Source organism: Entelurus aequoreus, linkage group LG13 (assembly GCF_033978785.1).
Source record: "Entelurus aequoreus isolate RoL-2023_Sb linkage group LG13, RoL_Eaeq_v1.1, whole genome shotgun sequence".
Classification (NCBI taxonomy): Eukaryota; Metazoa; Chordata; class Actinopteri; order Syngnathiformes; family Syngnathidae; genus Entelurus; species Entelurus aequoreus.
Genome location: NC_084743.1, coordinates 8730743 through 8755714, shown reverse-complemented (window position 1 = coordinate 8755714; position 24972 = coordinate 8730743). Strand labels below are relative to the sequence as shown.

At 39.1% G+C, this 24972-nt stretch overlaps 1 protein-coding gene across 2 annotated transcripts in view; it reads left to right on the top strand.

Annotated features, from left to right (window-relative positions):
- Nucleotides 1-24972, top strand: part of LOC133663143 (semaphorin-5B-like) — a 126127-nt gene that overhangs the window by 5354 nt on the left and 95801 nt on the right. For both annotated transcript variants that reach the window (XM_062067390.1, XM_062067389.1), the window contains exon 2: nt 12038-12109. In XM_062067390.1, the coding sequence (XP_061923374.1) occupies nt 12103-12109 (7 nt within the window). In that variant the 5' untranslated portion in view covers nt 12038-12102. The remainder of the gene's footprint in view (nt 1-12037; nt 12110-24972) is intronic.

Below are 24972 nucleotides of genomic sequence, written 5' to 3'. Positions count from 1 at the left end.
GGGCAAGACACTTGAGCCACCCACACTGCTTTACATGGAACTTACATATTGGCTTTCACTAGAGAAAAGCGCTATATAAATATAATTCACTTCACTATCATCTTAGTGAAATAACACACAATCATTTATACATGTATATCATTGATACTGGTGATATTGTGTTAATGCAATAATAAACAATCCTCCTTTTTAACATGCATGTCATTGATACTGGTGATATCATCCTAATGGAATGATGAACAATCGTCCTTTTAACTGTGTAATTGATACTGGTGATATCATCCTAATGAAATAATAAACAATCATCATTTTAAACATGTATGTCATTGATACAGGTGATATCATTGTAATGATATAATAAACAATTATCATTTTAAACATGTATAAAGTTGATACTAGTGATATCATCTTAGTGAAATAAAACACAATCATCATTTTGTACATGCATGTCTTTGATACTGGTGATATCGTGCTAATGAAATAAAGAATCCTCATTTTTAACATGTATATCATTGATACTGGTGATATCCTAATGAAATGATAAACAATCCTCATTTTTGACATGTAAAAAGTTGATACTGGTGATATCCTCCTAATGAAATAATAACCAATCATCATTTTTAACAGTGTGTAGTTGATACTGGTGATATCATCCTAATGATATAATAAACAATCATCATTTTTAACAGTGTGTAGTTGATACTGGTGATATCATCCTAATGAAATAATAAACAATCATCATTTTTAACAGTGTGTAGTTGATACTGGTGATATCATCCTAATGAAATAATAAACAATCATTTTAAACAGTGTGTAGTTGATACTGGTGATTTCATCCTAATGAAATAATAACCAATCATCATTTTTAACAGTGTGTAGTTGATACTGGTGATATCATCCTAATGAAATAATAAACAATCATCATTTTAAATAGTCTGTAGTTGATACTGGTGATATCATCCTAATAAAATAATAAACAATCATCATTTTTAACAGTGTGTAGTTGATACTGGTGATATCATCCTAATGAAATAATAAACAATCATCATTTTAAATAGTCCGTAGTTGATACTGGTGATATCATCCTAATGAAATAATAAACAATCATCATTTTTAACAGTGTGTAGTTGATACTGGTGATATCATCCTAATGAAATAATAAACAATCATTGTAAACAGTGTGTAGTTGATACTGGTGATATCATCCTAATGAAATAATAAACAATCATCATTTTTAACAGTGTGTAGTTGATACTGGTGATATCATCCTAATGATATAATAAACAATCATCATTTTTAACAGTGTGTAGTTGATACTGGTGATATCATCCTAATGAAATAATAAACAATCATTTTAAACAGTGTGTAGTTGATACTGGTGATATCATCCTAATGAAATAATAAACAATTATCATTTTTAACAGTGTGTAGTTGATACTGGTGATATCATCCTAATGAAATAATAAACAATCATTTTAAACAGTGTGTAGTTGATACTGGTGATATCATCCTAATGAAATAATAAACAATCATTTTAAATTTTTAACAGTGTGTAGTTGATACTGGTGATATCATCCTAATGAAATAATAAACAATCATTTTAAACAGTGTGTAGTTGATACTGGTGATTTCATCCTAAGGAAATAATAAACAATCATCATTTTAAATAGTCTGTAGTTGATACTGGTGATATCATCCTAATGAAATAATAAACAATCATCATTTTAAATAGTCTGTAGTTGATACTGGTGATATCATCCTAATGAAATAATAAACAATCATCATTTTAAATAGTCTGTAGTTGATACTGGTGATATCATCCTAATGAAATAATAAACAATCATCATTTTAAATAGTCTGTAGTTGATACTGGTGATATCATCCTAATGAAATAATAAACAATCATCATTATAAATAGTCTGCAGTTGATACTGGTGATATCATCCTAATGAAATAATAAACAAGCATCATTTAAATAGTCTGTAGTTGATACTGGTGATATCCTAATGAAATAATAAACAATCATCATTTTAAACATTGTGTAGTTGATACTGGTGATATCATCCTAATGAAATAATAAACAATCATCATTTTAAATAGTCTGTAGTTGATACTGGTGATATCATCCTAATGAAATAATAAACAATCATCATTTTAAATAGTCTGTAGTTGATACTGGTGATATCATCCTAATGAAATAATAAACAATCATCATTTTAAATAGTCTGTAGTTGATACTGGTGATATCATCCTAATGAAATAATAAACAATCATCATTTTAAATAGTCTGTAGTTGATACTGGTGATATCATCCTAATGAAATAATAAACAATCATCATTATAAATAGTCTGCAGTTGATACTGGTGATATCATCCTAATGAAATAATAAACAATCATCATTTTAAATAGTCTGTAGTTGATACTGGTGATATCATCCTAATGAAATAATAAACAATCATCATTTTAAATAGTCTGTAGTTGATACTGGTGATATCATCCTAATGAAATAATAAACAATCATCATTATAAATAGTCTGCAGTTGATACTGGTGATATCATCCTAATGAAATAATAAACAATCATCATTTTAAATAGTCTGTAGTTGATACTGGTGATATCATCCTAATGAAATAATAAACAATCATCATTTTAAATAGTCTGTAGTTGATACTGGTGATATCATCCTAATGAAATAATAAACAATCATCATTTTAAATAGTCTGTAGTTGATACTGGTGATATCATCCTAATGAAATAATAAACAATCATCATTTTAAATAGTCTGTAGTTGATACTGGTGATATCATCCTAATGAAATAATAAACAATCATCATTATAAATAGTCTGCAGTTGATACTGGTGATATCATCCTAATGAAATAATAAACAAGCATCATTTAAATAGTCTGTAGTTGTTACTGGTGATATCCTAATGAAATAATAAACAATCATCATTTTAAACATTGTGTAGTTGATACTGGTGATATCATCCTAATGAAATAATAAACAATCATCATTTTAAATAGTCTGTAGTTGATACTGGTGATATCATCCTAATGAAATAATAAACAATCATCATTTTAAATAGTCTGTAGTTGATACTGGTGATATCATCCTAATGAAATAATAAACAATCATCATTTTAAATAGTCTGTAGTTGATACTGGTGATATCCTCCTAATGAAATAATAACCAATCATCATTTTTAACAGTGTGTAGTTGATACTGGTGATATCATCCTAATGATATAATAAACAATCATCATTTTTAAACATTGTGTAGTTGATACTGGTGATATTCTCTTAATGAAATGATAAACCCACCTTCTACCTTCCTAGTCACGTCCGTTGTGTCCTTGGGCAAGACACTTCACCCTTTGCCTCTGATGGCTGCTGGTTAGTGCCTTGCATGGCAGCTTCCGCCATCAGTGTGTGAATGTGTGTGTGAATGTGCGTGTGAATGTGTGTGTGAATGTGTGTGTGAATGTGTGTGTGAATGTGTGTGTGAATGTGTGTGTGAATGGGTAAATGTGGAAATAGTGTCAAAGCGCTTTGAGTACCTTGAAGGTAGAAAAGCGCTATACAAGTATAACCCATTTATCATTTATCATTTATAAACAATCATCATTTTTATGTTCATCGTTGAATGGCTTTTGTGTGTGTGTGTGTGTGTGTGTGTGTATGTGTGTGTGTGTGTGTGTGTATGTGTGTGTGTGTGTGTGTGTGTGTGTGTGTGTGTGTGTTGTCTAGTGTGTCTTTGTGTGCCAAGAAAGAGGAGAACATGTCCTATAGAACAGTGGTCCCCAACCACCGGGCCACGGCCCGGTACGGGTCCGTGGATTGATAGGTACCGGGCCGCACAAGAAATGAAAAATAAATACATTTTATTTAATTTTTTATTTTTATTGAATCAACATAAAAACACAAGATACACTTACAATTAGTGCACCAAGCCACCCCATTCACACTCATTCACACAAAAGTGTTGTTTCTTTCTGTTATTAATATTCTGCTTCCTACATTATATATCAATATATATCAATACAGTCTGCAAGGGATACAGTTATTAATATTAACAATATATATCAATACAGTCTGCAAGGGATACAGTTATTAATATTAACAATATATATCAATACAGTCTGCAAGGGATACAGTTATTAATATTAACAATATATAATCAATACAGTCTGCAAGGGATGCAGCTATTAATATTATCAATATATGTTGGAGCCAAAATTCTTTATTTGTTTATATTGTTTTTATTTTTATTTTCTCTAATTGATTGTTGGGTTCAGCATGTTTAATTTCCTTTGCGGCAGATTGCTCCGCCCACTTCCTGTTAGGAACCAGGAAGGGTTGACAGGGAGGTGACTGTTGCTATGGTGCGGTTACTATGGTAGCCTCCTTTAAATTGGGTTCAGGTGTGAGCATGGGAGGGCGATTGGAGGACAAACAGTTTTCGACCGTGGTAGTGGTCGTGGTCGTGGTCGTGGTCGTGGTCGTGTTCGTGGTCGTGGTCGTGGTCGTGGTCGTGGTCGTGGTCGTGGTCGTGACCGTGGTCGTGGTCGTGTTCGTGGTCGTGTTTGTGACGTGACGTGTCGTGTCTTGCCGTGACAATGCTGTAACAATGTGCCATTCAAGGTTAGCATACTTTATGTTGTATAACTTACATTTGATTTAATTTATATAGCTGGAATAAAGGGATTGTCATATCCAAACACAGTTCTACAGTACTGGACATTCTATAATTTTCACGCGTCAAACTGGTCAACACAGTCGCCCTCGGTACCAGCCCAAAGGTAAGGGCTGTACAATATATATCAATACAGTCTGCAGGGATACAGTCCGTAAGCAGACATGATTGTATTTTTTTATGACCAAAAAATAAATAAAAAATACCATACCATTTTTTTTAAAACTTGGGACCGCAGTTTGGGGACCCCTGTGCCAAACGTTAAATGCTACATGCTACATGCTAAGTGCTAAGTGCTTGAGAAAGGGCGTGTGAAGAGGAATGTCAATAAAGTCTGACGTCACGTTGGCCTCTTCAGCTTCAATGGCAGTGCTTGTTTTGTTTTGGTCGCCGTGGCGACAGAAGAGTGTGAGGCGTGATGGAGAAGTGTGACAGTGATGAATGTCCCTCCTCCATGGGGGGCCAGGGGCCTCCTCCACACCACCTTCAATCACTTGGAGCAGGGAAAATGTTGGAGGCGGACCACAAAGAGCAGAAGAAATACTTTCCAAGCGAGGAAATCAGTCATGACGTCATAGCAGACGGCCAGCACGGTGGCACAGGGGTTAGTGCGTCTGCCTCACAATACCGAGGTCCTGGGTTCCATCCTGCGCTCCAGGAGTTTGCATGTGTGGCTTCTACTCCGGCTTCCTCCCACCTGCAAAGACATGCACCTGGGGATAGGCCCCTCCCACCTGCAAAGACATGCACCTGGGGATAGGCCCCTCCCACCTGCAAAGACATGCACCTGGGGATAGGCCCCTCCCACCTGCAAAGGGGGATAGGTTGATTGGCACCACTAAATGGTCCCTAGTGTGTGAATGTTGTCTATCTGTGATGAGGTGGTGACTTGTCCAGGGTGTGCCCCGCCTTCCGCCCATGTGCAGCTGAGATAGGCTCCAGCGACCCTGAGGTCGCGGGGGATAAGCGGTAGAAAATGGATGGATGGATGGATCATATCAGACTCAAGGCCCGCCTCCTCAATCCTACAGCCCCGCCCACAAAGTCCATCAAGATGGTTCTTGGTGCATTATTAGCATTAATAGCATTATTAGCATTATTAGCATTATTAGCATTATTAGCGCTCGCTGCTATGGGGAAGAATATTTGCATGAAATATCAACGTGACAAAATACCAGAAAATCGTATAAAAATAAATGTAGCAAATATTAATTTAATACAATTATTATAATCGGAATAATTCATGATAATATAATTATTAATACTAATTTAATCAAAATATGAAATAAAGAATACATTATAAATATAACATGTGATATATTTGTTATAACTTAATGGGCAGTTTAATAAATGATCAAACATTTCTTAATTAATCAATTATACTTTTATGATGAATTGAATTGTATTAAATTTTCTGATTGATCCTCACATAACAAAGTAAATAGTTGTATGCTAGCTTTTTATTTTGGACATAATATTTGCATTTAATGTTTGCATTACAAAATACAAAAATAATATCTAAAAATGAATGTATCAAATATAAATGTAATACAATTATTCTAATTTAATAGCATAATTTGTTATTATAATTATTATTTTAATAATATAATTTATAAAAAATAATTTAATAAGAATATGAAATAAAGAATATATATTAAATGATCACATATTTTTAATTATTGATTTATATTTTTTAGGATGAATTTAATTGTATTAAATGATGTCTCTGATTGATTACATAACTAATTGATATTTTGTAAAGTAAATTGTTTCTGTTTTTTATTGTATGTGGCAGCTTTTTATATTGGAAATATTATTTGCATTTATTATTTGCATTAGCAAATACGAAAAATCATGTATGAAATATAAATGTAATAAAAGTATTATAATATGATAACATTATTTATTATAATAATAATAATTCATAATAATGTCATTTATAAAATAATTTCATACAAATGAGAAATAAAGAATAGATCATAAATACAAATGTTTGATATTGTTTTTATAAATACCTTTTTTTAATTTATAATTTATATTTTTATGAAGAATTAAATTGTATTAAGTTGTGTCTCTGATTGATCTTTACATAACTCACTGATATTTTGGTGAAATAAATCCTTTTTTTGTTTTGTTCAGAATGTACATGATCGCTTTTTATATTGGAAATAATATTTGCATTTATTATTTTTATTACAAAATACGAAACTAATCGTATAAAAATCATGTATCAAATATGAATTGATTATAATACATTTAAATGTTCTAATACCATAATAATAATAGTTGATAATATCATTCTTAACAATAATACAAACAAATAAAGAATAGATCATAATTAATAACATGTTTAGTCATTTTTATAAATTCATAGGCAGTTTAATAAATGATCACTTATCTTCTAATCAATAATTGATATTTTTATGATAAATTTAATTGTGTTAAATAGTGTCTGTGATTGACTGTTGAAAAGGGGCGTGTCCCATTATCATTATAAACTCCCGCCCCCCCAGCGTTGTCCATGGCAACGACGCTGTAAGAGCCGCCCTCTCCTGATGAATGACATGGCGCCGCAGGAAGTCACATGAGCTCGCCATTTTCCCTCCACGCCTGTCACATGACCTCTTTGGAATGTGCACGTATTCAGGCGACGCCGCAGGAAGTGGCGCTCCACTTTTTAATCACACATTTCTCAACTCTCAATAAACACAATAACAATCATTCATAACAATACTTAATCACAATACTTAATCACAATCATTCATAACAATCATTCATAAGAATACTTAATAACAATACTTAATCACAATCATTCATCTCAATCATTCATAAGAATACTTAATAACAATACTTAATCACAATCATTCATAAGAATACTTAATAACAATACTTAATAACAATACTTAATAACAATACTTAATCACAATCATTCATAACAATACTTAATCACAATCATTCATAACAATACTTAATCACAATCATTCATAACAATCATTCATAAGAATACTTAATAACAATACTTAATAACAATACTTAATAACAATACTTAATCACAATACTTAATAACAATACTTAATCACAATACTTAATAACAATACTTAATCACAATCATTAATAACAATACTTAATCACAATCATTCATAAGAATACTTAATAACAATACTTAATAACAATACTTAATCACAATAATTAATAACAATACTTAATCACAATCATTCATAACAATCATTCATCACAATCATTCATCACAATCATTCATAACAATACTTAATCACAATCATTCATAACAATCATTCATAAGAATACTTAATAACAATACTTAATAACAATACTTAATAACAATACTTAATCACAATACTTAATAACAATACTTAATCACAATCATTAATAACAATACTTAATCACAATCATTCATAAGAATACTTAATAACAATACTTAATAACAATACTTAATCACAATAATTAATAACAATACTTAATCACAATCATTCATAACAATCATTCATAACAATCATTCATCACAATAATGAATAAGAATACTTAATCACAATGATTGATAAGAATAATGAATGACACTAGAAGGTTTGTGCATGCAGCTTATGCTACACTATCAGCACCATTTGATTGACAGCTCAGTGAAAAATGAACTCTTCATGTTTTGATCAGCTTGGTTTTTCAAAATAAAAGTGTCCGCGTTTGAAGTAATATATTAGAAGTAAAAACTATATGATGAAAGAAGAATACATGTACTTTGAAATATGATTCATGATTATTCAGTATTATGTATTTTCACTATCCTGATGTAGAGACTTTTATTGTTAAATAATTATGTTGAATAAATTATAGACAATATGTCATACTTACTCATTGAATAAATAGACATGAAATATAATTAATTATTGTTAAATATTTGTATTAAATAAATAAATGTAATGAATAATGATGAAGTAGTATAATTGTGTAAAACAACAAATGTGGTGTGATTATGTCATCATGTTTGATACTGTTAGCCATGTTAGCATAATCATTAGCATACTCATTAGCATATCAATTAGCATAGTCACTCATGCTGATGTGCAGGTTGCAGTCCACTTGTACTCTGTTTTCCATAATGTCAGTGAAGGCAACGCAGCTTCAATCTCAGTGTGACCTTGCTTTACTCTTTACTTATATATACACTTACTCTTTACTTATATATACACTTACTCTTTACTTATATATACACTTACTCTACTTGTATATACACTTACTCTACTTGTATATACACTTACTCTACTTGTATATACACACTACATACTTACTCTACTTGTATATACACACACTACATACTTACTCTACTTATATATACACTTACTCTACTTATATATACACTTACTCTTTACTTATATATACACTTACTCTTTACTTATATATACACTTACTCTACTTATATATACACTTACTCTTTACTTATATATACACTTACTCTTTACTTATATATACACTTACTCTTTACTTATATATACACACACTACATACTTACTCTACTTGTATATACACTTACTCTACTTATATATACACTTACTCTACTTATATATACACTTACTCTACTTATATATACACTTACTCTACTTGTATATACACTTACTCTACTTGTATATACACTTACTCTACTTATATATACACTTACTCTACTTATATATACACTTACTCTACTTGTATATACACTTATTCTACTTGTATATACACTTACTCTACTTATATATACACTTACTCTACTTATATATACACACACTACATACTTACTCTACTTGTATATACACTTACTCTACTTATATATACACTTACTCTACTTATATATACACTTACTCTACTTATATATACACACTACATACTTACTCTACTTATATATACACTTACTCTACTTATATATACACTTACTCTACTTATATATACACTTACTCTTTACTTATATATACACTTACTCTACTTATATATACACTTACTCTACTTATATATACACACTACATACTTACTCTACTTATATATACACTTACTCTTTACTTATATATACACTTACTCTACTTATATATACACTTACTCTTTACTTATATATACACTTACTCTACTTATACATACACTTACTCTTTACTTATATATACACTTACTCTACTTATATATACACTTACTCTTTACTTATATATACACTTACTCTACTTACATATACACTTACTCTACTTATATATACACTTACTCTTTACTTATATATACACTTACTCTACTTATATATACACTTACTCTTTACTTATATATACACTTACTCTACTTATATATACACTTACTCTTTACTTATATATACACTTACTCTACTTACATATACACTTACTCTACTTATATATACACTTACTCTTTACTTATATATACACTTACTCTACTTACATATACACACTACATACTTACTCTACTTATATATACACTTACTCTTTACTTATATATACACTTACTCTACTTATATATACACTTACTCTTTACTTATATATACACACTACATACTTACTCTACTTGTATATACACACTACATACTTACTCTACTTATATATACACACTATATACTTACTCTACTTATATATACACACTACATACTTACTCTACTTATATATACACTTACTCTTTACTTATATATACACTTACTCTACTTATATATACACTTACTCTTTACTTATATATACACTTACTCTACTTATATATACACACTACATACTTACTCTACTTGTATATACACACTACATACTTACTCTACTTATATATACACACTACATACTTACTCTACTTATATATACACACTACATACTTACTCTACTTATATATACTACATACTTCCTCTACTTATATATACACACTACATACTTACTCTACTTATATATACACTACATACTTACTCTACTTATATATACACACTACATACTTACTCTACTTATATATACACACTACATACTTACTCTACTTATATATACACTTACTTCCTCTACTTATATATACACACTACATACTTACTCTACTTATATATACACTACATACTTCCTCTACTTATATATACTACATACTTCCTCTACTTATATATACACACTACATACTTACTCTACTTATATATACACACTACATACTTACTCTACTTATATATACACACTACATACTTACTCTACTTATATATACACACTACATACTTACTCTACTTATATATACACTACATACTTACTCTACTTATATATACACACTACATACTTACTCTACTTATATATACACACTACATACTTACTCTACTTATATATACACTTACTTCCTCTACTTATATATACACACTACATACTTACTCTACTTATATATACACTACATACTTCCTCTACTTATATATACTACATACTTCCTCTACTTATATATACACACTACATACTTACTCTACTTATATATACACACTACATACTTACTCTACTTATATATACACACTACATACTTACTCTACTTATATATACACACTACATACTTACTCTACTTATATATACACTACATACTTACTCTACTTATATATACACACTACATACTTACTCTACTTATATATACACACTACATACTTACTCTACTTATATATACACTTACTTCCTCTACTTATATATACACACTACATACTTACTCTACTTATATATACACTTACTTCCTCTACTTATATATACACACTACATACTTACTCTACTTATATATACACTACATACTTACTCTACTTATATATACACTACATACTTCCTCTACTTATATATACTACATACTTCCTCTACTTATATATACACACTACATACTTACTCTACTTATATATACACTACATACTTATTGTACTTAAATATAAATAATAGAAAATAAATGTGCAAGTCTATATGTATGTAAATGTGTAAATATGACTAAATTTGTAAATATGACTAAATGTGTAAATATGAGTAAATGGTGTACATGTACGTGAGTGCGATGGCGAGTGTGTGTTGTGTGTCCAGGTTGCCATGGCGACCAGCGGCTGTTTGCTGCCGTGTGTTGACGACAGCGTTCAGAGTTTGCATCATCTTCTTCCTGTTCACCACTTTTACTTTCTTTTTGTCTTTCTGTTTCCCTCACTCGGACACCCCCCCCCGCCCCCCATTCCAGCCCCGCCCCCCCCCCCCACACCATTCCAGCCCCCCCCCCCCACCCCCCACACCATTCCAGCCCCGCCCCCTGAGCTCCATTGAAAAGCTGGTGTTTACGAGAGTCGTCTTTGTGCTCTTCATCAATGAAAGACTAACCCCCCCCCCCCCCCAATGCCCCCCCCCTCTCCTTCCAGAAAGACTGAAGAGGACAGACGCCCCCCCCCCCCCTATTGGCCCCGCCCCCTGGCCCCAGTGATGCATGCTGGGTAAGTACAAGCTTTCATTTCCTCACTTTTCTGCTTTCTTTGCCTGAGAATTCCTCCCAGCAGGCTCCGCCCCCTTTTTTTGTGTCACCTGGGATTGGAATTTCTCACTCACGCTTGAAACACGACGACTTAAATCCATGCCGTGCCAGCTAGCATGTCGCTAGCATCCTTTTTGCTGTAATGTTCATGCCAGGCCACTAGTGAGCGACCATGAGCAACACACGCCTCGCCACCGCGTCTCCACCAAGCACCACCTCTTTCAACAACATTTACACAACTTCACTCTTAAAACATGCAAAGATCATCTATGTGACAGGAGCACTCTGGGGGGTTCAGAAGCAAAAACACACAAATCAAAGATCCTCTATGTGACAGAAGTGTTTAGCTGGTTTAATGATTCACTGCACCAAGACTTGACAAAGATCCTCTATGTGACAGAAGTGTTTAAATAAATAAATAATTTATTAATAGTTTAGCTGGTTTATTTGTGTTGATTTGGAAGTGGACTTGTGCACCTGGCTGCTGTTGTCATGACGATCAGACTGACATTAAACCTTGTGGTAACCATGACAACAGGAGCTGTTTGTTTCCCGTTAGCATCCTTCTTCCTCCATCTTTGTTCCCAGTGGTTGTCCTCCCCAGTGGACGTGTGGTTGTCCTCCCCAGTGGACGTGTGGTTGTCCTCCTCAGTGGACGTGTGGTTGTCCTCCCCAGTGGACGTGTGGTTGTCCTCCTCAGTGGACGTGTGGTTGTCCTCCCCAGTGGACGTGTGGTTGTCCTCCCCAGTGGACGTGTGGTTGTCCTCCTCAGTGGACGTGTGGTTGTCCTCCTCAGTGGACGTGTGGTTGTCCTCCCCAGTGGACGTGTGGTTGTCCTCCCCAGGGGACGTGTGGTTGTCCTCCCCAGTGGACGTGTGGTTGTCCTCCTCAGTGGACGTGTGGTTGTCCTCCCCAGTGGACGTGTGGTTGTCCTCCCCAGGGGACGTGTGGTTGTCCTCCTCAGTGGACGTGTGGTTGTCCTCCCCAGTGGACGTGTGGTTGTCCTCCCCAGGGGACGTGTGGTTGTCCTCCCCAGTGGACGTGTGGTTGTCCTCCCCAGGGGACGTGTGGTTGTCTTCCGTAGTGGACGTGTGGTTGTCCTCCGTAGTGGACGTGTGGTTGTCCTCCGTAGTGGACGTGTGGTTGTCCTCCCCAGGGGACGTGTGGTTGTCCTCCCCAGTGGACGTGTGGTTGTCCTCCTCAGTGGACGTGTGGTTGTCCTCCTCAGTGGACGTGTGGTTGTCCTCCCCAGTGGACGTGTGGTTGTCCTCCTCAGTGGACGTGTGGTTGTCCTCCCCAGTGGACGTGTGGTTGTCCTCCCCAGGGGACGTGTGGTTGTCCTCCGTAGTGGACGTGTGGTTGTCCTCCCCAGGGGACGTGTGGTTGTCTTCCGTAGTGGACGTGTGGTTGTCCTCCGTAGTGGACGTGTGGTTGTCCTCCGTAGTGGACGTGTGGTTGTCCTCCCCAGGGGACGTGTGGTTGTCCTTCGTAGTGGACGTGTGGTTGTCCTCCCCAGGGGACGTGTGGTTGTCTTCCGTAGTGGACGTGTGGTTGTCCTCCGTAGTGGACGTGTGGTTGTCCTCCGTAGTGGACGTGTGGTTGTCCTCCCCAGGGGACGTGTGGTTGTCCTCCGTAGTGGACGTGTGGTTGTCCTCCCCAGGGGACGTGTGGTTGTCTTCCGTAGTGGACGTGTGGTTGTCCTCCGTAGTGGACGTGTGGTTGTCCTCCGTAGTGGACGTGTGGTTGTCCTCCGTAGTGGACGTGTGGTTGTCCTCCCCAGGGGACGTGTGGTTGTCCTCCATAGTGGACGTGTGGTTGTCCTCCCCAGGGGACGTGTGGTTGTCCTCCGTAGTGGACGTGTGGTTGTCCTCCCCAGGGGACGTGTGGTTGTCCTCCGTAGTGGACGTGTGGTTGTCCTCCCCAGGGGACGTGAGGTTGTCCTCCGTAGTGGACGTGTGGTTGTCCTCCCCAGGAGACGTGTGGTTGTCCTCCGTAGTGGACGTGTGGTTGTCCTCCCCAGGGGACGTGTGGTTGTCCTCCGTAGTGGACGTGTGGTTGTCCTCCGTAGTGGACGTGTGGTTGTCCTCCGTAGTGGACGTGTGGTTGTCCTCCCCAGGGGACGTGTGGTTGTCCTCCGTAGTGGACGTGTGGTTGTCCTCCCCAGGGGACGTGTGGTTGTCCTCCGTAGTGGACGTGTGGTTGTCCTCCCCAGGGGACGTGTGGTTGTCCTCCGTAGTGGACGTGTGGTTGTCCTCCCCAGGGGACGTGTGGTTGTCCTCCGTAGTGGACGTGTGGTTGTCCTCCCCAGGGGACGTGTGGTTGTCCTCCGTAGCGGACGTGTGGTTGTCCTCCCCAGGGGACGTGTGGTTGTCCTCCCCAGTGGACGTGTGGTTGTCCTCCTCAGTGGACGTGTGGTTGTCCTCCTCAGTGGACGTGTGGTTGTCCTCCCCAGTGGACGTGTGGTTGTCCTCCCCAGTGGACATGTGGTTGTCCTCCTCAGTGGACGTGTGGTTGTCCTCCTCAGTGGACGTGTGGTTGTCCTCCCCAGTGGACGTGTGGTTGTCCTCCCCAGGGGACGTGTGGTTGTCCTCCGTAGTGGACGTGTGGTTGTCCTCCCCAGGGGACGTGTGGTTGTCTTCCGTAGTGGACGTGTGGTTGTCCTCCGTAGTGGACGTGTGGTTGTCCTCCGTAGTGGACGTGTGGTTGTCCTCCCCAGGGGACGTGTGGTTGTCTTCCGTAGTGGACGTGTGGTTGTCCTCCGTAGTGGACGTGTGGTTGTCCTCCGTAGTGGACGTGTGGTTGTCCTCCCCAGGGGACGTGTGGTTGTCCTCCGTAGTGGACGTGTGGTTGTCCTCCCCAGGGGACGTGTGGTTGTCCTCCGTAGTGGACGTGTGGTTGTCCTCCGTAGTGGACGTGTGGTTGTCCTCCCCAGGGGACGTGTGGTTGTCCTCCGTAGTGGACGTGTGATTGTCCTCCCCAGGGGACGTGTGTTTGTCCTCCGTAGTGGACGTGTGATTGTCCTCCCCAGGGGACGTGTGGTTGTCCTCCGTAGTGGACGTGTGATTGTCCTCCCCAGGGGACGTGTGGTTGTCCTCCGTAGTGGACGTGTGGTTGTCCTCCGTAGTGGACGTGTGGTTGTCCTCCCCAGGGGACGTGTGGTTGTCCTCCGTAGTGGACGTGTGGTTGTCCTCCCCAGGGGACGTGTGGTTGTCCTCCCCAGGGGACGTGTGGTTGTCCTCCGTAGTGGACGTGTGGTTGTCCTCCGTAGTGGACGTGTGGTTGTCCTCCGTAGTGGACGTGTGGTTGTCCTCCCCAGGGGACGTGTGGTTGTCCTCCGTAGTGGACGTGTGGTTGTCCTCCCCAGGGGACGTGTGGTTGTCCTCCGTAGTGGACGTGTGGTTGTCCTCCGTAGTGGACGTGTGGTTGTCCTCCGTAGTGGACGTGTGATTGTCCTCCCCAGGGGACGTGTGTTTGTCCTCCGTAGTGGACGTGTGATTGTCCTCCCCAGGGGACGTGTGGTTGTCCTCCGTAGTGGACGTGTGATTGTCCTTCCCAGGGGACGTGTGGTTGTCCTCCGTAGTGGACGTGTGGTTGTCCTCCGTAGTGGACGTGTGGTTGTCCTCCCCAGGGGACGTGTGGTTGTCCTCCGTAGTGGACGTGTGGTTGTCCTCCCCAGGGGACGTGTGGTTGTCCTCCCCAGGGGACGTGTGGTTGTCCTCCGTAGTGGACGTGTGGTTGTCCTCCGTAGTGGACGTGTGGTTGTCCTCCGTAGTGGACGTGTGGTTGTCCTCCCCAGGGGACGTGTGGTTGTCCTCCGTAGTGGACGTGTGGTTGTCCTCCCCAGGGGACGTGTGGTTGTCCTCCGTAGTGGACGTGTGGTTGTCCTCCGTAGTGGACGTGTGGTTGTCCTCCGTAGTGGACGTGTGGTTGTCCTCCCCAGGGGACGTGTGGTTGTCCTCCGTAGTGGACGTGTGGTTGTCCTCCCTAGTGGACGTGTGGTGTGTGCCAAGACAAGAAGTGTTGATGTTTGGTTCCAGAAGAAGAGAAGCAGTTCTAGAAGAAGAGAAGCAGTTCTAGAGGAAGAGAAGCAGTTCTAGAAGAAGAGAAGCAGTTCTAGAAGAAGAGAAGCAGTTCTAGAGGAAGAGAAGCAGTTCTAGAAGAAGAGAAGCAGTTCTAGAGGAAGAGAAGCAGTTCTAGAAGAAGAGAAGCAGTTCTAGAAGAAGAGAAGCAGTTCTAGAGGAAGAGAAGCAGTTCTAGAAGAAGAGAAGCAGTTCTAGAAGAAGAGAAGCAGTTCTAGAGGAAGAGAAGCAGTTCTAGAGGAAGAGAAGCAGTTCTAGAGGAAGAGAAGCAGTTCTAGAAGAAGAGAAGCAGTTCTAGAAGAAGAGAAGCAGTTCTAGAAGAAGAGAAGCAGTTCTAGAGGAAGAGAAGCAGTTCTAGAAGAAGAGAAGCAGTTCTAGAAGAAGACAAGCAGTTCTAGAAGAAGAGAAGCAGTTCTAGAAGAAGAGAAGCAGTTCTAGAAGAAGACAAGCAGTTCTAGAAGAAGACAAGCAGTTCTAGAAGAAGAGAAGCAGTTCTAGAAGAAGACAAGCAGTTCTAGAAGAAGAGAAGCAGTTCCTTTCAGGTTCTCCACAGTTTGTGTGGAATTGTTGTTGTTGGCCCAGGACCAGGACTTCTTTGTGTGGTCCACGGTGCATTAGGACCCTTAGAGGGGGCCATTGAGTCCACAAAGATGGGGGGTGGGGGTGGGGGGGGCTGCAGGCAGATCCTTGGACAACCTCACAGAGGACCCTTTCACTTCTCACTGGGGGGGAGGGGGGGGGGGGGGGTGTATATATATTCTACTTCCTGCTAGCCGATGATGTCATCACTTGGACCTGTCGGACTGGGACGGGAACAGGAAGTAGAACTTTGTGGTGGTCTCAGGTGGTCTTCTGGCTCCTGAAGTCCTTAGTCCTTGTCCTGGTCTTCATAGGACACTGGACTTCCTTATCTCTGCTTTATTTGGGGACCAGCCAGGACCAGGTCAATGGTTCTTTACCTCTCCCACACGTCTGCGTATGTCCATTCACATTCAACCATGTCTATCCATTCACGTACTGTATACATCTCATGTATGTCAGTTTACATCTACAACATTTAATCATCTGGTCAAAGATCCTCGTCAGTCCATTCACATACAAGCAGTATAACCATCACACCACCTATTGTTGTGCACACAAAGCTGTCAGTCCATTCGCATACACTTGTAATTGTAACATGTTAGTCCATTCACATACAAGCAGTATAACCATCACACCACCTATTGTTGTGCACACAGAGCTGTCAGTCTATTCACGTACACTTGTAATGTCAACACGTCTATCCATTCACATACACACAAAAGATTGTACAATTTATTCTCACATGGTGTAAATGTTTCTGTCCATTCACATACTCTTGTAATGTAAACATGTCTGTCCATTCACGTACACTCACAATGTAAACATGTCTGTCACAATGTAAACATGTCTGTCCATTTACGTACACACAATGTAAACATGTCTGTCCATTCACGTACACACAATGTAAACATGTCTGTCCATTCACGTACACTCACAATGTAAACATGTCTGTCCATTCTCGTACACTCACAATGTAAACATGTCTGTCCATTCACGTACACACAATGTAAACATGTCTGTCCATTCATGTACACTCACAATGTAAACATGTCTGTCCATTCACGTACACACAATGTAAACATGTCTGTCCATTCACGTACACACAATGTAAACATGTCTGTCCATTCACGTACACTCACAATGTAAACATGTCTGTCCATTCACGTACACACAATGTAAACATGTCTGTCCATTCACGTACACACAATGTAAATATGTCTGTCCATTCACGTACACACAATGTAAACATGTCTGTCCATTCACGTACACACAATGTAAACATGTCTGTCCATTCACGTACACTCACAATGTAAACATGTCTGTCCATTCACGTACACACAATGTAAACATGTCTGTCCATTCACGTACACACAATGTAAACATGTCTGTCCGTTTACGTACACTCACAATGTAAACATGTCTGTCCATTCACGTACACACAATGTAAACATGTCTGTCCATTCACGTACACTCACAATGTAAACATGTATGTCCATTCACGTACACTCACAATGTAAACATGTCTGTCCATTCACGTACACACAATGTAAACATGTCTGTCCATTCACGTACACTCACAATGTAAACATGTCTGTCCATTCACGTACACTCACAATGTAAACATGTCTGTCCATTCACGTACACTCACAATGTAAACATGTCTGTCCATTCACGTACACACAATGTAAACATGTCTGTCCATTCACGTACACTCACAATGTAAACATGTCTGTCCATTCACGTACACACAATGTAAACATGTCTGTCCATTCACGTACACACAATGTAAACATGTCTGTCCATTCACGTACACTCACAATGTAAACATGTCTGTCCATTCACGTACACACAATGTAAACATGTCTGTCCATTCACGTACACACAATGTAAATATGTCTGTCCATTCACGTACACACAATGTAAACATGTCTGTCCATTCACGTACACACAATGTAAACATGTCTGTCCATTCACGTACACTCACAATGTAAACATGTCTGTCCATTCACGTACACACAATGTAAACATGTCTGTCCATTCACGTACACACAATGTAAACATGTCTGTCCGTTCACGTACACTCACAATGTAAACATGTCTGTCCATTCACGTACACACAATGTAAACATGTCTGTCCATTCACGTACACTCACAATGTAAACATGTATGTCCATTCACGTACACTCACAATGTAAACATGTCTGTCCATTCACGTACACACAATGTAAACATGTCTGTCCATTCACGTACACTCACAATGTAAACATGTCTGTCCATTCACGTACACTCACAATGTAAACATGTCTGTCCATTCACGTACACTCACAATGTAAACATGTCTGTCCATTCACGTACACTCACAATGTAAACATGTCTGTCCATTCACGTACACTCACAATGTAAACATGTCTGTCCATTCACGTACACACAATGTAAATGTACATGAAAGTGTGATTGTGGTGAATCAGAAATCAATATGAATGTGTGCTGAGTCATGTGATCATGTTAGTGATGGATCAATAGTGAAAGTATTGATCCAGAATTGATGATTGATCCTCCCAATGTAATATTTGCTGTAATATTTGTCATTGAAAGGTTTAAAAAGATGTTACAGGTTAGAAAAGTTCCTTCTGCTTGCAAAGACATAAACTAAAAGTGTCTTCTTAAAATTGATTCAAATTAAAAAAATTAAAGTGTTTTAAACAAAAATGAATATTAAGATAATTTTTTGTCAAAAAAAAAAAAGTAACATTATTTTTGAGAAGAATCCATTTTTTAAAATAAGTTTTTTTAAGAGCCCCAAAAATGTGTCATTGGGAAAAAAATATATATATTATTAATAACTTTTTGGGATGAAACACGATAATCACCTCAAACTGATTCTGTAATGAATTATTTGCTGAAGTAATGTAATAATTAATAATGTAATAATTAATAATGTAATAATTAATCATGTAATAATTAATAATGTAATAATTAATAATGTAATAATTAATCATGTAATAATTAATAATGTAATAATTAATCATGTAATAATTAATAATGTAATAATTAATCATGTAATAATTAATAATGTAATAATTAGCATATTTACATGTTTTTTAAACAGGTCACAAGTTAGAAAAGACAATTCTGCTTGCAAGCACATGGACTTAAAATGTCTTCTTCAAACTTGAATCTTAACTAATCAACTTTTGAAAATGATGAAGTGATTGACAAACTACACAAGCAGTGAAGTTGTCAAGTTGTGTAAATGCTCAATAAAAAGAGAATACAACTAATCCTTTTCAACTTCTATTCAATAGAATAGACTGCAAAGACAACATATTTCATGTTCACTCTGACAAACAAATAAATAATCATGAAGTTATAATGTAATGTCAGCAACACATTGCAAAAAAGGCATGTTCACCACTGTGTTACATGGCCTTTCCTTTTAACAACACTCAGTAAAGGTTTGGGAAGTGAGGAGACACATTTTTGAAGTGGAATTCTTTCCCATTCTTGCTTGATGTACAGCTTAAGTTGTTCAACAGTCTCCCTTCTCATATTTTAGACGCCACACATTTCAGCATCGTCCTCCTGAAATAAGCAGGGGCGTCCATGGTAACGTTGCTTGGATGGCAACATATGTTGCTCCAAAAGTTTTATGTACCTTTCAGCATTAATGGTGCCTTCACAGATGTGTAAGTTACCCATGTCTTGACCACTAATACACCCCCCATACCATCACACACTAATACACCCCCATACCATCACACACTAATACACCCCCATACCATCACACACTAATCACTAATACACCCCCATACCATCACACACTAATACACCCCCATACCATCACACACTAATACACCCCCATACCATCACACACTAATACACCCCCATACCATCACACACTAATACACCCCCATACCATCACACACTAATACACCCCCATACCATCACACACTAATACACCCCCATACCATCACACACTAATCACTAATACACCCCCATACCATCACACACTAATACACCCCCATACCATCACACACTAATACACCCCCATACCATCACACACTAATACACCCCCATACCATCACATACTAATCACTAATACACCCCCATACCATCACACACTAATACACCCCCATACCATCACACACTAATACACCCCCATACCATCACACACTAATACACCCCCATACCATCACACACTAATACACCCCCATACCATCACACACTAATACACCCCCATACCATCACACACTAATACACCCCCATACCATCACACACTAATACACCCCCATACCATCACACACTAATACACCCCCATACCATCACACACTAATCACTAATACACCCCCATACCATCACACACTAATACACCCCCATACCATCACACACTAATACACCCCCATACCATCACACACTAATACACCCCCATACCATCACACACTAATACACCCCCATACCATCACACACTAATCACTAATACACCCCCATACCATCACACACTAATACACCCCCATACCATCACACACTAATCACTAATACACCCCCATACCATCACACACTAATACACCCCCATACCATCACACACTAATACACCCCCATACCATCACACACTAATACACCCCCATACCATCACACACTAATACACCCCCATACCATCACACACTAATACACCCCCATACCATCACACACTAATCACTAATACACCCCCATACCATCACACACTAATACACCCCCATACCATCACACACTAATCACTAATACACCCCCATACCATCACACACTAATACACCCCCATACCATCACACACTAATACACCCCCATACCATCACACACTAATACACCCCCATACCATCACACACTAATACACCCCCATACCATCACACACTAATACACCCCCATACCATCACATACTAATACACCCCCATGCCATCACACACTAATACACCCCCATACCATCACACACTAATACACCCCCATACCATCACACATGCTGCCTTTTCCACTTTCACCCTAGAACAGTCCGGAAGGTTCTTCTCCTCTTTGGTCCACAGTTTCCATAAACAATTAGTAATGTGGACTGGTCAGACCACAGAAGACTTTTCCACTTTGCATCAATCTATCTTAGATGAGCTCGGGCCCAGCGAAGCACTTCTGGGTGTTGTTGATAAATGGCTGTGGCTTTGCATAGTAGAGTTTTAACTTACACTTACAGATGTAGCGACCAACTGTAGTTACTGACAGTGGTTTTATGAAGTGTTCCTGAGCCCATGTGGTGATATCCTTTACACACTGATGTGGCTTGTTGATGCCTGAGGGATCCAAGGTGTGTAATATCCTGGCTTACCTGCAGGGATTTCTCCACATTCTCTGATGATATCACGGAGTGTAGATGGTGAAATCCCTCAATTCCTGGTTGATAAATGTTGTTGTTCAACAATTAGCTCAGGCATTTGTTGACAAAGTGGTGACCCTCGACCCCGTCCTTGTTGGTGAAGGACTGGAAGCTGCTTTTACACCCAATCATGGCACCCACCTGTTCCCAATTAGCCTGTTCACCTGGGGGATGTTCCAAATAAGTGCATTCCTCAACTTTCTCACTCTTTTTTGCCACTTGTGCCAGCTTTTTTGAAACATGTTGCAGGCATCAAAGTCCAAATGAGCTAATATTTGCAGGCAATAATAAAGTTAGTCAGAGTGGACATGAAAAATGTTGTCTGTGCAGTCTTCTATTGGAGAGAAGTTGAAAACTTTGTTGTATTCTCTTTTTATTTCCATGACAACTTTACTGCTTTTCTACTTCTACATTTCAAAGTGATTCCTGCTGTGTGACAATGTTGTTAGATAACAAGTCAAATATGAAAGATGCTGAAAGGACCAACTATAAAAGTAGTTTGTGGTACTTTTGAGCTGAAGGTCACATCACGGCTGATCCACACTACAATTGCTGCTCCACACTACAATTGCTGCTCCACACTACAATTGCTGCTCCACACTTTAATTGCTGCTCCACACTACAATTGCTGCTCCACACTACAATTGCTGCTCCACACTACAATTGCTGCTCCACACTACAATTGCTGCTCACACTACAATTGCTGCTCCACACTTCAATTGCTGCTCCACACTACAAATTGCTGCTCCACACTTAATTGCTGCTCCACACTTTAATTGCTGCTCCACACTACAATTGCTGCTCCACACTACAATTGCTGCTCCACACTTCAATTGCTGCTCCACACTAAAATTGCTGCTCCACACTTCAATTGCTGCTCCACACTACATTGCTGCGCCACACTACAATTGCTTGGCTCCTCACTTCAATTGCTGCCTCCACACTACAATTGCTGCTCCACACTTTAATTTGCTGCTCCACACTACAATTGCTGTTCCACACTACAATTGCTGCTCCCACACTACAATTGCTGCTCCACACTACAATTGCTGCTCCACACTTTAATTTGCTGCTCCACACTACAATTGCTGCTCCACACTTCAATTGCTGCTCCACACTTCAATTGCTGCTCCACACTACAATTGCTGCTCCACACTACAATTGCTGCTCCACACTACAATTGCTGCTCCACACTACAATTGGCTGCTCCACACTACAATTGCTGCTCCACACTTCAATTGCTGCTCCACACTACAATTGCTGCTCCACACTACAATTGCTGCTCCACACTTTAATTGCTGCTCCACACTACAATTGCTGCTCCACACTACAATTGCTGCTCCACACTTCAATTGCTGCTCCACACTACAATTGCTGCTCCACACTACAATTGTGCTCCACACTACAATTGCTGCTCCACACTATCAATTGCTGCTCCACACTACAATTGCTGCTCCACACTTTAATTGCTGCTCCACCTACAATTGCTGTTCCACACTACAATTGCTGCTCCACACTACAATTGCTGCTCCACACTACAATTGCTGCTCCACACTTTAATTGCTGCTCCACACTACAATTGCTGCTCCACACTACAATTGCTGCTCCACACTTCAATTGCTGCTCCACACTACAATTGCTGCTCCACACTACAATTGCTGCTCCACACTACAATTGCTGCTCCACACTACAATTGCTGCTCCACACTACAATTGCTGCTCCACACTACAATTGCTGCTCCACACTTCAATTGCTGCTCCACACTACAATTGCTGCTCCACACTTTCAATTGCTGCTCCACACTACAATTGCTGTTCCACACTACAATTGCTGCTCCACACTACAATTGCTGCTCCACACTACAATTGCTGCTCCACACTACAATTGCTGCTCCACACTTCAATTGCTGCTCCACACTACAATTGCTGCTCCACACTTCAATTGCTGCTCCACACTACAATTGCTGCTCCACACTACAATTGCTGCTCACACTTCAATTGCTGCTTCCACACTACAATTGCTGCTCCACACTACAATTGCTGCTCCACACTTCAATTGCTGCTCCACACTACAATTGCTGCTCCACACTACAATTGCTGCTCCACACTACAATTGCTGCTCCACACTACAATTGCTGCTCCACACTACAATTGCTGCTCCACACTTCAATTGCTGCTCCACACTACAATTGCTGCTCCACACTTTAATTGCTGCTCCACACTACAATTGCTGTTCCACACTACAATTGCTGCTCCACACTACAATTGCTGCTCCACACTACAATTGCTGCTCCACACTACAATTGCTGCTCCACACTTCAATTGCTGCTCCACACTACAATTGCTGCTCCACACTTCAATTGCTGCTCCACACTACAATTGCTGCTCCACACTACAATTGCTGCTCCACACTTCAATTGCTGTTCCACACTACAATTGCTGCTCCACACTACAATTGCTGCTCCACACTTTAATTGCTGCTCCACACTACAATTGCTGCTCCACACTACAATTGCTGCTCCACACTACAATTGCTGCTCCATTGCTCTCCACACTACAATTGCTGCTCCACACTTCAATTGCTGCTCCACACTACATTGCTGCTCCACACTACAATTGCTGCTCCACACTTCAATTGCTGTTCCACACTACAATTGCTGCTCCACACTACAATTGCTGCTCCACACTTCAATTGCTGCTCACACTACAATTGCTGCTCCACACTACAATTGCTGCTCCCACACTTCAATTGCTGCTCCACACTACAATTGCT